Below are 13,547 nucleotides of genomic sequence, written 5' to 3'. Positions count from 1 at the left end.
TAATCATCCAGAGACAGCTGGTGATGCTAATCAGGCAAGCGCATGCTGACAAAGCACAGAAAGGAACAGAGACCTGACTATACTTCAGAGACAAGGTGGATTAAAATTGGGTGTGAAACTGAAGTGCAACAGCTGAGGTGCCCACAACTCTACAGTGAAAAGGAAAAAGGAAACATGAAAATAGGGGACCTTCCTCTTAGGTGTAACTTACTTTTTCTAAATAGCCATTCAAGTATGGAGGCAACTCCTACAAAGACGAGAGCTCCATGCATATACAAATTCTAACAGTGAAAAATGTGACCAACAAGCTTACACTGCATTTGTTCTGGGAGGATTTCTTACTGCTTCTTTGTAAAGACAGCCATGAAACATGGAATGAAAGAAAGATGACAAATAGGCATTCACGTCACTCCATGTGTTTCCTACGAGCCTGCCAGCTAAAGCTCGAAGGAGAATCCCAGCAATTGCTTTTCACACCCAGAGCCTGGCAGCAAAGCTGAGGCAGAAGGGAAAAGAGATTCACCTAGAGAAGTTGGTAACCAAGATGAAGGTGTCTGCCACCTTCTCCAACTAAGGCAGACCAATAAGAAAGACCAGAAGAGCAGCTTTCCATTTTCACAGCAAACAAACATGCTTTTCAACCAAATAATTTGAGGGGCTGCAGAACTGAAGCATCCCACCTGCCACTGGTGCCCACCTCACAGCAGATCTTTGGGAGCTATCGCAGCCTGAGCTCCCAAGGGCCCTTCTTGCATTGCTGGGACCCACGTGGCACTGCTGCTTGGTCACACCAGCAAATCCACAACCAGCTCAGCTCAACCCAAACCTGCTTTTCAGGGGGAGACACTGATTTGAGGCTCTGCACTGTACCAGTGCTCATTTCCATAGAGCTGACAAGAACTTCCATTTTTTGTTAATTTCATTACTCCTTTTGTCAAACCTTACTGAAGCTGACCAACTAGCTTAAACCTCTTTTGTGGGCTACAGCAGAGAGACAGACAACACGGTAAGTCCTATGAGCTTGGCTTCCCTAAAACCTCAGGCTAAGAAAAGCCTGTGAAGTGTTTTATACAACATCCCCACAGATCCAGCTGGCCCTGCGGCTCCGTGTGCCTCACATGGGATGCACAGAAAGATCCTGTATTGCGCTCCTGATGGAGATGTAAGAGTGAATGTGTCTGTTTTTCACAGGTCATGGAGCCTGCTGGAAAAGCCCAAGGACAATGCACACTGGTAACAGCAAACTTTGGCATTTCTCTTAAGTGCCATTCAAATCAGACACTGCTCCCTTTCCTCCCTGCTTTGGATTCTGACTGTTCGGAAAAAGCCAAAGGGAGAAATTGATTTTCTTCAATGAATTCTTGAAAACAGACTAGAAGCAACTTCCTTCCTTTTCCCACAAGACCTAACTGTCTGCCAGTTCACCAGTATTAACTCAGCATCAAACACAATTATTTTAAAGCAGGGAGTGGAAAAGCTCTAAGACCCAAGTGATGAGTCAAAAATCTAAGACTACGTGCATGTACTAGGAAAAGCATTGCAAGAAGGAGACTTTGAAGCCTGTGGAATTGACAGATTATTCCACCACCTTCATTACACCCAGAATATGCTTCTTTATTAAGGGCACTAATTATTCATAATTTTATATAGCCATATACTAAAAAATATGATATTAATATCCCTTTTTAAAGGAAAAGAAAAATTAAAAAGCAGGAAAATTTGCAACTAGCTCTACAAAATAATATTTAGATGCTGTAATTTTAAGTAAGCCTTACCAAACTGTCTGTATTCACCAAAGGTATGCAGTGGAGTACATTCATGTTTAGCTTTTTTTTTTTTCTCTCTCTTCTCCAAACAGCAATTTAGAATTTGTTACTGTAAATGCCGATTAGTGCCTGGAACATAATGTAACATTGCTGAAAACTATGCTAAAAAAATAAATCAAACAGCACTATAGTAAAGACAAAATATACGACCCCCTAACTTAACTGTTTACTTTGCCTTGAATCAGATCAGAGGCTCTTAACGCTGGGACTTAACAGCACTTTTCGCAGTCACATTCCCATCGAACATTAAAATGTTTATCTGAAAGCTGCAGTATAGATTTTTCCCTTGCTGTAAGGAAGGAAAGTTGTAAACTTTCTGACTCACGAGTTTTATGAACCTACAATGTTTCCACTCTGTTTAAACGAGCTGCAGACCTCCACAGGCCATTACAATTCGCACATTCCAGCTCCGCTCCGCAGGGATGCTTGCCATTTTCCATTACATTAGCTCAGGCTGGAGAGCCCCGTTAGCAGCGCTGCCATCCCCACACTCGCTCTTCCCCTTCCCGTCCCCTCTCCTCAGCCATGGGGAGTCCTTCCACAGGATTCAAGGTTTCATGGTTTGGGAAAGCCAGGGGTGTTTTTATTACAGCAGCATTCAGAAAGTGGCCTCGTTATGCCAGGTGTTTTACAAGCACAGTAGCAAGGGAAGTTCTTTACCCTGGAGGGTTTCTGCCTTTGGTAAGACAAGGTTAATAGGCAGGTTAAGCAAACAAGGGTTGGGGGGGGGGGGCGAGAAAGGGGTCAAGCTCTCCTTCCCACCCAAGTGGCATATAGAAAATTCAGACTAACGACAAGTAAAGAGAGCATACTGGACACTCACGCTTGCCCTTTCTGCCTTTCAAGAAGAAAAAAAAAATATCTTCATTGTAATTTCTGTCAATTAAATTTCACAAGCATCCAGAGGTATCCAAAACAAAAGCAAACTTCAGAAGTTATTCTTGGTTTTGAGAAATGTTATGAGACCTCCAGACTAGTCAAACTTTGCTCTCACAGAAGACAGCAAGTGGATAAACATATGAAAGTAATAAACCCTACTCCCATTCTTCAAGTGCTTAAAACAATCACGGCACTAAATGAACACTCAAAACTGCATTTTAAGTACAAAGGGTGGGAGGATATTCGCAGAGGGCTCACTGTAGCCAAGGGTACTCGTTTTTCTATGCTCTCATTAAAAATTGATGGAGAGGGAGACTTTTAAAGAGGGTGATTCAGAGCTAAGCTCCTCTCACTCTCGTCTCCTCCCCACCGACACTGGCTACGCTCCATGGGTGACGGGACCACTCGGGGAATACTGCACTCCCCCGGCAAGACTTCTGCCTCTTTCCATAGAGACTTGCTTCGAACAGTGTCAACCAGTCAGAGTATCAGGAAAACTGGCATCATTGTGCAACTAATCCTCCTTTCTCTAAACACTGGCAGGGTATTTTAACAGCGCATTCCCACTATAATTATTTCAACTTGCAGATAACTTGATTATTTTAATCAATGACCTCCACTTGAAGGTATGTTCTTCTCCTTGAGGCAATCTGCAAAGACTTATGTGTAGGGAACGCTCAAAACTTCGGTCAGCCACACAAGCAAAGCTCCAAATCCAAATGGTAAAAGGCATCAGGATGTTAGACAGGAATTTATCAGACAGCATGAACCACAGCTCCCTTGTGCCATCTTTCAGTCCACACTGGGTACCCTCCTACTTGGCGTATGGGACTGCAAAAGTGGGGAAGAAAGCTCAGCCTCGCAGCCCTGGACACTTCAGGAGATAGAAATGATCAGGTCTACCTATAAGAGAATATTCTTAAGATTTCCTGCTCCTCTGCCACAAGGCACTGTTTTCCTGGTGACAAAGCAGGGAGAGCGCGCTGGGCTTTTTTTCCGTACAGCTTTGCTTTAGGCATGTAGAGACAACACAATGGTAAACGTACCCTAGAGATACTGGCATTTTTATACTAGGTTTCCTTTAAATGGGCTTCCAATTTCAAATATTTAAGAAATAGCCAGCGTAAACAAGACTGTAGAAGAGTTCCTGACTCGTTTCCTTCTCCTTGCATCCCCCATGCAAATCTTCCATTTTGTACACACACTTTGTTAGGTGAGGGACAGGTCAGAGGGAAACAATGATTCGGGAAGTTTCAGCAAAAACATACCTTTTGCAACAGTCCCTGGCTAATCACTCACTCTTTTGTTTCCAGGACCTTTGCCCAGTCTCAATGGACTCATTCTGTTTGCTCTTTCTTTACATACTCACACAGCTTACAAATTCATTCAGTGCCCATTGCAGGTGTCACCTGCATTCATCACTAAATAGAAAATTAATAATTTATGCCTCTCTGCTTATCACAGTAGCTTTAGGCTCTGTAGAAGCTTATCAGAGAGCTCTTGTAGAAGCAAAATCCATTAAATCACATCAATGCTGACATTTTTGATGGGTGTAAGGGTAGCAGAGATTAGGAGGCAATCCACCACTTAGGCCTTGATCACCTGTCAAAAACACTTTTTTTGATGGTGACTGTACCCACAATCAACCATGGTTTTGGGAGGGAGGCACAGAGCTCCTGAACTCAGGGGTTCTGCAAGTCAGATGCAGGCTTCATGCTGGGCACCTAGAAAATCTGTAATTCTCTACTAGTAATTCTCTCAATTATACAGATAATCTGTGTAGTAAGTACGCAGAAGTTTATGGACCCCTTTTCAAGACAGCTGTCATCTGATTGAAGGATGGCAGCTTCACCTCCGACCATGAAGCAAGTTTTCTACAGACAAGACTTAAGCATTCACAAACCTCATACCATCTACAGATCAGGTGGATGACATTTAATGAAAGGCATGGCTCCAGCGGGGTGCAGTCATGCACAAATCTGCACCTCGGCGTACAGGCACTGGGTGGGTAAAACTGTACAGGCCATTCTAGAAGCTCACAAAAGGCTTAAAGTATATTTAACTCCTCTTCCACTTGTACACTTTAAAATCCAGTACATTAGGCATGTTTTCCGTAAACGTAAGTTTTCCATACTGGTTCTCAGTGGCATTGAACACCACAGTACATCAAGTCTAAGTTGCAATTCAGTGACTGCCAGGAAAACATGTCTGCAGGCAAAATACACTCTGGTCTTGTACCACTAAAAAAATTCTTAAGAGTTCAGTGAAATTGTTTGTATGATCCTGCATTACAGTACTCTGAAGTTTAGCTAGTCCTGGGACATTTACCACTGCTCCACATCAACCTGAGTATAAGAATTCCCACTTTTGGTTTCAGTTCAGAGCCACTACAGTGTTTCTCTGTAAGGCTATTACAATTTCTCATGTCAGATTGGAAATACAGAAAAGTAGGCATTTCTGTTTTTTCAGAAATCCTTTTTAGACTGAGTCTTCTGTAAAAAAAAATAAAAAAAATCACAAAATAAAAGGCTGTGCTTCATCTTCTCCACAGGCAACATTTAAAAGGCAACCATCATGAAGACATCTGTGCTTGCACAAGTAGGAGTAATCCAGATTAAAAGAAGCAGGGAAGAGCGGGTGCTTTAGGAAAGCAGAACATGAATAGTTTCCATTAGCATAGTGGAATAGAATTTAAGGAAGCCTCTTGACGTCTACCACCTTCATACTGCTAATTCAAGCAAGGATCAGTAGTCTATCAACTGTTTCTGCAGAGCAAGCAGAAACCCCATAAAAATACTGTAACTAGGAAATGGACTCCATGAATGTAAATCCAGTTCTAAAAAAACATAAAGAGAAAGAATCAAGTCACATCCCTGTGTTTAAATCTTACTTAACTCAGTAGTGTAGATGCGGTGATGAGAGTGGGTTTAAGCCTTCAAGTACCCACATTTCAGTATTTTGCACACTGTTAAAAATTAAGAACCAAAATAAATGTTTAAATTCCTGAAAACATTCCCTACCAGATTATAAATATTTTTATGAGGTTAGATCAAGAGCTTAAACTAATTGGTAAGGGTTCCTTTGAGGTCTTTACGTCAGTTCAATGAAAAACAACCTCCAGGGTAGAGCATACCTTTAAGCACAACCTAAATAAAAAAACACCTCACTGAGTGCTCAGTAATGGGAGGAGGCAGGACGAACAGATGTAGGAATTTCAGATATTCGTTAATTGCTGCTTATTCTATCCCAACAAAAAAATATTTTCCTACCCCAAAACGTTTATTTAAGGTCGCTATTTTAAACAAACCAGATTGAGTGTCATAGGGAAAACTCAAGTCCAAAGGTTTTTCTTTTTACATGGTGCACTGACCCCTACTCTCATTAAGGGCCATAAACGTTTATGAGAGTTTGTCATCAGCTTGCTGAGACAACACATTTTATCTAGTTTGTTAGAGCCACGTAACAATGACCTCCAAGGAACTTTCCATGAGACTGAACCTAGCACCTTCTCCTTCACGCCACATCCCAAAAGGTTTCTTGTGTGTGCGTGTGTGTGCATGTGTGTAAGCACCTAGCTTTTTAACTGATGTAAAAAACCAAGACTACGGAATGTATTTTCTTAAGTAAGGATTAAAATCAGAGAAAATTCATTATAAGAGAAGGAAATGCTACAGAGCTGAAGGAATAGACTTGGCGGTAAATACTATACTACCAATTCATCTTAATTAGGTATATTTCCTGAAACAAGTATTTACCTGTAATAGATCAGTAGTAAACATTTCCCTTACATTTCCCCTTCGTTCTTACACTCCGCTACCACTGGTTTTAAAGCCGTCAGTTGTTTCTGCATTCAGAAATATCCTCATCACTATCTATTTAACCAAAAATAAGACTAAATCCTCAAATGTAATCTTTGCTAAGAGAAATGCATTTGACACGCTAAAATAAAAATCCTCCTTTCTGTAAGGCAGGTTTTGACACATCAGATTCCCTTTCTCTCCCTCTAACACCCAAACTAATCCTTCTCGGGTACACACGGCTAAGTTCACCTCAGCTAGCTAATGTACACTAGTATCTTGCATATGGTTTAAGCTGCATTTTCAGCCAACCACCACGTGCTAGAAATAAAAATGAAACAAAACAATTTCTCACGGTATCATTATGATACACACAATTAGTGTTTGCCCAGACTGGGGAGCTGGGGAAACCCCCCCTTCCTGGTACTGTCCACCCCAACAGGAGCCACAGGCAAGTTTCAGGATGGAGACACTGACCACCACCTTCACTGGGACCAGCAGAGGAAAAAGACCAAAGCCATGTCTCACATGTCTACAGAGGGGCATGTAATTAATGCAACATTAGTTACACGTAACATTAGTAACATTAATAAATTAGTTACATGTAACTAATCTATAGAGGGACCGTAGAAGGAAGGGAAGTTCTGTGATACTTGCCTCTGCTTGGCCTTATTAAGGATCCCCCCCAACTGCACCCTGCCATGAGGTCTAATTCTCAGTTATTAAGAGAGCTGTGTCTCCTATCATGGAGATGAAGTTGTGAATAGTCTGTATTGCTGCATGAAGATGTAATATGCTTCTGGTTATTAAAAAACCATCAGGACAGATGAGCAGAGTTGGGTATTCGAAAAATAAAAGGATTTCTTAAGAGACATGAACTGATTCTAGACTGGCCTATTTTTTAAATAACAGTTTAAAATTTAAGAGAGCATCAACTACATATTTCAGCACTCTTACATTAAGCATTTTCTGTGCCTAGACACCACACGTTTACTTGGCGGATCATACGGAAGAAGAGTTGCTTAACCCAATACTGTAGTCCACGACCCGCAGATGTAATTCTTACCAAGGCAGCAAAGAAAATGGAACCACCAAACATAGCCAAAGCAAAACCCTACTTAGTTTACTGTAAGTACAGCTCACATGAGCACCAAATACACCCAGCCAAATGCTGAAATTATTCATATTCTCTGTACTCGCTTTCAAAATAAGTGTGGGAAAAGTTCTCTCAGTAACACAACCACCTCCCTATCATTTCCATCTGAAGTCACTACAAACGTCGGTGAAACCTTCTTGCTAAGAGGAAGCATTTCACTGAAGTTATTTGTTTCCCTCATCATTATTCAGTCTCTGACTGTAGCTTTAACATTTCTCAGAAACTATGTCTACACGTCGTTAGATCACTGATCGAGTCACTGCAATGGATTTCCTACTTGCATTCTTCATTCCTTCTTCCTTCAGCCCTAGATCTACTTCATGCCCTCCTTGTTCCTTCTTGTGAACACTGGGTGGTTGACTGTTCCATGACAGAAATAACAACACAAGTGCGTGTTAACACCAGCAAATCCTGTCTTATAAGGACTTGAATTTCTATGAATGCTTTGACCTGGGATTTGCGGGGAAAAAAAAGAAAAAAGATGGCGTGTGTTTAAGGGAAAAGACCTAAACAGAGTACTACCCACTTAAGGGGCTGAAGTTTACGAAGTCACACCAAATAAATCTCTGTAATACTGGGAGGTCATCTCTCTTGTTCTTACTGTACTAATTACCAACTGAGTAAGAAGAGATTTTCCTCCTAGCACACACAATGCTTAAAAGACTAGGAAAACACATTTCTTTTACTATTTTGGACCCTAAAATAGCAGCCATATGCAGATAAAACCCCCTGCATTGATCAGTTTCCATCTGCACTGCACTAATGGTGTAATATATCCCCTGTAAGATACAATTTCCAAGCATTGTATGTATGAGTGCCACTATATGCATAAAACCTACAGAAAAAGCTATGCTAAAACTGAAGTTCACACCAGCACGGCTGCAAACCTGTGTATGCATCTGCTCTAACAATAGCATTTTCTTTCTTCTTATTATTCAAATGTTTTGGGTTTTTTTCTCGGCACATCATACCTGAAAGCAGATACACAGAGCTGAAATTCTTCTCCAGTTTGCCCAGGAGCACAGCAAGAAAGCAGTCAGATGAGAGAGAGGTCACATCTTTAGAGCTTTGGTCATACACCACCACTTCCTGCTTGCAATCAATTTCAATCTGAAACACAAGTAAAAATCAGAGTAAGATAGGAAGGAGGAAGATGATTAAAAAGCACCACGTTATCACCTGCATCAGGGTTACCACATGCTGCTATGCAGCAGTTCAGATTTGTAGATTTCTTACATAGCTGTACGCAAAACAGTTTTTGTTTCATACTTAATATGCCTAATCAGATTTAATTCCTTAGGGAGTTTGTAAATTGATTATTTGCTCCAAGCTGAAGCACACTCCACAAATTTCTACTAATAAGTAATTTTATGTCACTTGTAAAACACTTTACCTTCAGCTAGGGTGGTTGATTTGTTTAAAAAAGGCCCTACCTCAATTTCAGCTTTTGTTTTTTTGTATGTATATACAGTAAAGAGACCTTAAATTGCCTGAAGCCACACACATTTTAGCCATTTATACATCTTTTTATATAAGCTATGCTTTAGATAATAATAATTTGTTCAGTTAAAAAATGTTCAGTTTTTAACGTTTCAAAGCAGGAACATAATACGTTATTTTTGTACCTAAAACATTTGAAACAAGTACCAATGGATAAAAAACCCAAAGACTCACACATAGATACAGATCAAGTTTTAACAGCTTAGCTATTTTCTTTTCACTGATAACACTATTTTAAAACAAAACCCCCAAAACAAACAACCCAAATCCATCAAATACTCACACAAAAAGCATTTTAAACAGGATTGACACCTACAGTTTCTTTGCAAACCATATGACCACATACTACACAATCCCCACCAACACTGACCCCAAAGCATCCTCCGAAGTTTAGGAGGAGAATGTTTCCTGCCTTAATTACGTCTGTTTCAGGGACTGTGCTTTGCAAGACATACAAGAACCCCGAGAGCACTCTTTCCAGTTTCTAAATCCCTCCCCCTTACTCTGTCACTTAAGGGAGAGCAGGCTACAAAGAATCCCAAAGATGAGCTCAGGAGTAACCAACAGCCTCTTAGATCAGGTAAGAGCTCAGCAAAACTCAGTCCCCTAGTTGGTTTTTTTTTTTTCAAAATGGAATACCTAAAGATAAACTATTACAATTTGCCTTCCAGACCCTCCTTTAAACAAATACCCGGAATAAGAGGAAAATGACCCCTACCTTGTGTTTTGCTGAATGCTGAATGAGCTCTGTAATCAAAACTTTGTCCTGCTGCAGCCTCCGCTTCATAAGCTTGGAGCAGTTGATGTTGATGGCATCCAAGATGTGGGACGTATTGTATTCCACAAAGGGGCGGCTATCAATCAGCAGCAACTTTTCTGTACCACTCTCCAGCAAAGCCACCAACTTCTCGGCGACAATGAGTTGAGTCCTGATCATCTCATCGGCCATGACAACAATAAGGCCTCTTTCACTACCTCCCTCTCTAATTTGCTGCGATGATGTAATGGCTGTGTACTCAAAGGCTTAGCCACACCATTGTACCAGAAGTGTATGAGGTCATGCTGGTAGCGACTGGCAAAAGAAAAGTTAAACCCATTTTCAGAAAGAGCTCTTCAACTGAATGTCTCCTCCTGCTTCCAGTTTATTGCCGTTACAAAGGGTTCATTCCACAAAGCAGCCCCTCACATCTGATTCATCAGGAGATGACTATGGAGTAGCCATTTCACAATTCAAACAAAAGATGCTTTCTGGCTGCCGCTGCATTACATCATTCTTTACCTTTGCTCCCAACCATCAGCTTTACACCGGACTAAGAGCCTGTAAGAAGGGGAAGATAAAAAAAAAAACCCACAAACCAGATGAGGCCATGAAAGTTTCCAGAACAAAGCATTCAGCTCTGAGGCTAACTGCACAGTGCTCTGCACCATATAACAAACACACTCCTGCAAAGTTCCCCTCTCTGCTGTATATGCCAAACACCTAGGGAGGGTATTTGCAACTACAGTCTCTGAATCTATTCCAACAATCTTGCCTGGACAATTATCTTGTATTTCAGGCAACGTACCCTGTCTTAATTGCAGACTTTTGTTGCCACTAGCTCTGCCTCTTCACAAAACTTTTGTTAGTATATAATTAAGAGATACTGCCCTAAATCATGGTATTCCTTTCAATAGCAAAACCAATTAAATGCGTTTCAGCACTTCACCACTTCGTAAGAAGTTGTAAAATCAGTTAAGATACACTTTTAAAGTTTAATGCCTTGGAAAGTATTTCACAAAGCAGCATGGCAAGTCAGGGAACCGAAACTTTACAAAAGAAATGATGAAACTTACACCTACCTCTCTCCTTTAAGAACATGGTTGAAGAGAAACCAGAACACAAAGCTACATCAGGACACAAGCATTTTATTTGAATTAATCACCAGACGTGGAACAGAGGCCTCACGAATACACTACTGAAAGGTAAAGCAGCGAGCTCTGTCTCTGGCCCTTCTGGAGCAGGTGGGACAGTTGCATGACATGCATTACACCTTCCACACACATGCTAAATAATATCTAAAGCAAACCATCCTTTTGTACAATCAGATCCTGACAGCATCCAACCCACATCAGCCAAAACGGCGGTGGCAGCAGCGCAGTAAAAACACCTGACGTGTTTCACTGCCTATTTGTATTACTGCCTCGTGGTTGTCCTGAGGCTTTTCAGAGTCTCCCAAAATACACTTCAGTGGAACAAACCCCTGGAAGAACAATGCTCAGAAAGGAGCCACCACAGGGCTCCATCCATAAGGCGTTTAGCTGCATTTTAGTGCACATAGTGCCGCAGCTATAGATGCAACAAAAAACAGGAGTCAACTTACTTTGCTCCCACGGTTCAAAACTTGGTCTCTTAGTGCAATCATGGACATTTACAGAGACAGCTGTCTACCTAAGGCTGCAAACAGCCTGCAAACAACCACTCCGGAGGAAACAAGCCACACATTCAGCCGTCTCGGTTATCAACTCCAGCAAGAGTGGGAAGCTGAGGGGGGTGACTTCTTCAGCTGAAGTGGTGGAGCTCATAGGTCAGAGCCTGTATGTGAAAGGACAAGCCTGACAGAGTTCTTCACCTTGTTAGTGTGGCAGAGTGTTTAGAAATAAGTAATTGGGGCTCAAATCAGTGCAGGGTAAAGCCGGCTCAGCAAGAAACCACATTTCTCCAGTTTGCATGTCTCACACCATCGCATTCCCTTTTCCTGTTTGGGGAAGCGATTTCAGGTCAGCAAAACTATGCAACAGCTCTTGCACAAGGCAAAGCCAGCCTTCGAGCAACTCTTATGTCTTAGTTCTCGCCAATGCCACCCCACCTGTGACCCAAGCAGCCTTTCTACCTCTGCTTTCTGCTGGCTGGGACAAAGTAACATAACACAACTGTGACAAAACTGAAGGGGCCAGATGGAGAAAACAAAAATCTGGTTGACTGACACTCTTGAGGCAGTAAAAATTTGTAAACAGAAGCAAGTTATGAGACTATGTCTTCCTGGATTCTTAATGCACATACAGGTACATATGGGGATGAAGATTTTTATATGGGGTTTTGGGTTTTTTTTAAATTTTTTTTTTTTTAATTTTACATCCTTGGTTTAACAGGTTCAGCTGGAAAACTCACATTTTACTTATAGTGTCTACTTTCTGCTTCAGTTTGAATTTTTATTATTTATCTTAATTGCAAGAGAAATAACGAATTCAAACTAATTTATAGATAGTTTATTAAAAGTCCTCAAGTCAGTTGGGTTTAGTAATGGAAAATCCCAGGTCAGCAGATGTTTTACTCATTAGATGTATTATTAAAATCTACATATACAAAATCTTAAATAAATTAAATACTGAAAAAAGTACAAGCTTCACTTTAAGAATCAAAAAAAGAAAACTGAAAGAAACTTACTTCATGGGAATTTCATGTAGCAATACAAGAAAAACATCAGGTTTTACACAAACAGCCACTAGATTGACAAAATGTGATCTTCTATTTGCCCTGACTCTAGTGCTACAGAGCCAGTGCTTTTAAGCCTGTCCAGATGAATGGAAGCATACAGCAGTCAAATGCATATTGCTCCTAAACTACAAAAATTATTGGAAAAATTACTATACCAAGCCTTAATTAAATGTATTTTAGAAAAACCCTATCTTTGCAAGCTGGTTGGCAGGTGTGCTCCCCCTCAAAGAGTAGTCATTATATGACTCATATATATATAGCCTTAGGAAGGTATCAAAAGGCTATGCCATTATGCAAGGAGGGGGGAGTGAAACTTGATAGTTGTGTCCTTTTCTTTTTTTATTCAGAGAGAAAAAAGTATTCTGCATTTTTTTTATTTCTCCTAACATGCCCTGTCACAAATTTTGATTCTCTTTTATTTGTATCAAAGCCTGCCAGATACCAAACCCACTGAACTCAATGAAAACTTTTCCACTGGCTCTAGTGGGAATTGGCTCTAGCTCCTTTGCAAGCTAGACAGTTTGTTCGTGAACTAGACAGTTTGTTTTGATGGGTAAATTGCTGACTTAAAAGTCCAAGCAGTTGAGAAACCACAGAACTCTAAAACAGAGGCCATTAAAACAATATGTAATCTTTAATTTGCCATTTTCAGTTTGGGTATATTTCTTATCTTCTAAATACTTACTGCTCACTGCCTCAGTTTTCACTCTCGTATGACAGAAGTTTGTTTCAGAAGATTCTCAAAAGGAACTCAGACCACTTGTATATGGTGACTGGGCAAACAGCATGTAAAGGCAAGAGGGCTACCAGTCAAGAATTCTTTTAAATAACAGTTCTACCTTTAACATATATCTACACGTTAAGTTTCTGAAAGCATTCTGCTCATGGCTTGAAAGTAATAAACTTAACAGCAA

At 40.7% G+C, this 13,547-nt stretch overlaps 2 protein-coding genes across 13 annotated transcripts in view; both read right to left on the bottom strand.

Moving 5' to 3' along the window:
- The window catches only part of MANSC1 (MANSC domain containing 1), a 342,189-nt gene that overhangs the window by 130,118 nt on the left and 198,524 nt on the right, over positions 1–13,547 (bottom strand). The window lies entirely within an intron of this gene.
- DUSP16 (dual specificity phosphatase 16) overlaps positions 1–13,547 on the bottom strand; it is an 87,463-nt gene that overhangs the window by 22,459 nt on the left and 51,457 nt on the right. For 6 of the 12 annotated variants that reach the window (XM_080392412.1, XM_080392414.1, XM_080392411.1 and 3 more), the window contains 2 exons: positions 9,877–10,476; positions 8,630–8,768 (listed from right to left, as the gene is read on the bottom strand). In XM_080392412.1, the coding sequence (XP_080248538.1) occupies positions 8,630–8,768; positions 9,877–10,107 (370 nt within the window). In that variant the 5' untranslated portion in view covers positions 10,108–10,476. The remainder of the gene's footprint in view (positions 1–8,629; positions 8,769–9,876; positions 10,477–13,547) is intronic. The other 6 variants (XM_080392418.1, XM_080392410.1, XM_080392417.1 and 3 more) reach the window with 1 other exon arrangement.

This window comes from Falco punctatus (assembly GCF_963210335.1).
Source record: "Falco punctatus genome assembly, chromosome: 6".
Taxonomy (NCBI): domain Eukaryota; kingdom Metazoa; phylum Chordata; class Aves; order Falconiformes; family Falconidae; genus Falco; species Falco punctatus.
This window is presented reverse-complemented; position numbering and strand designations above follow the sequence as displayed.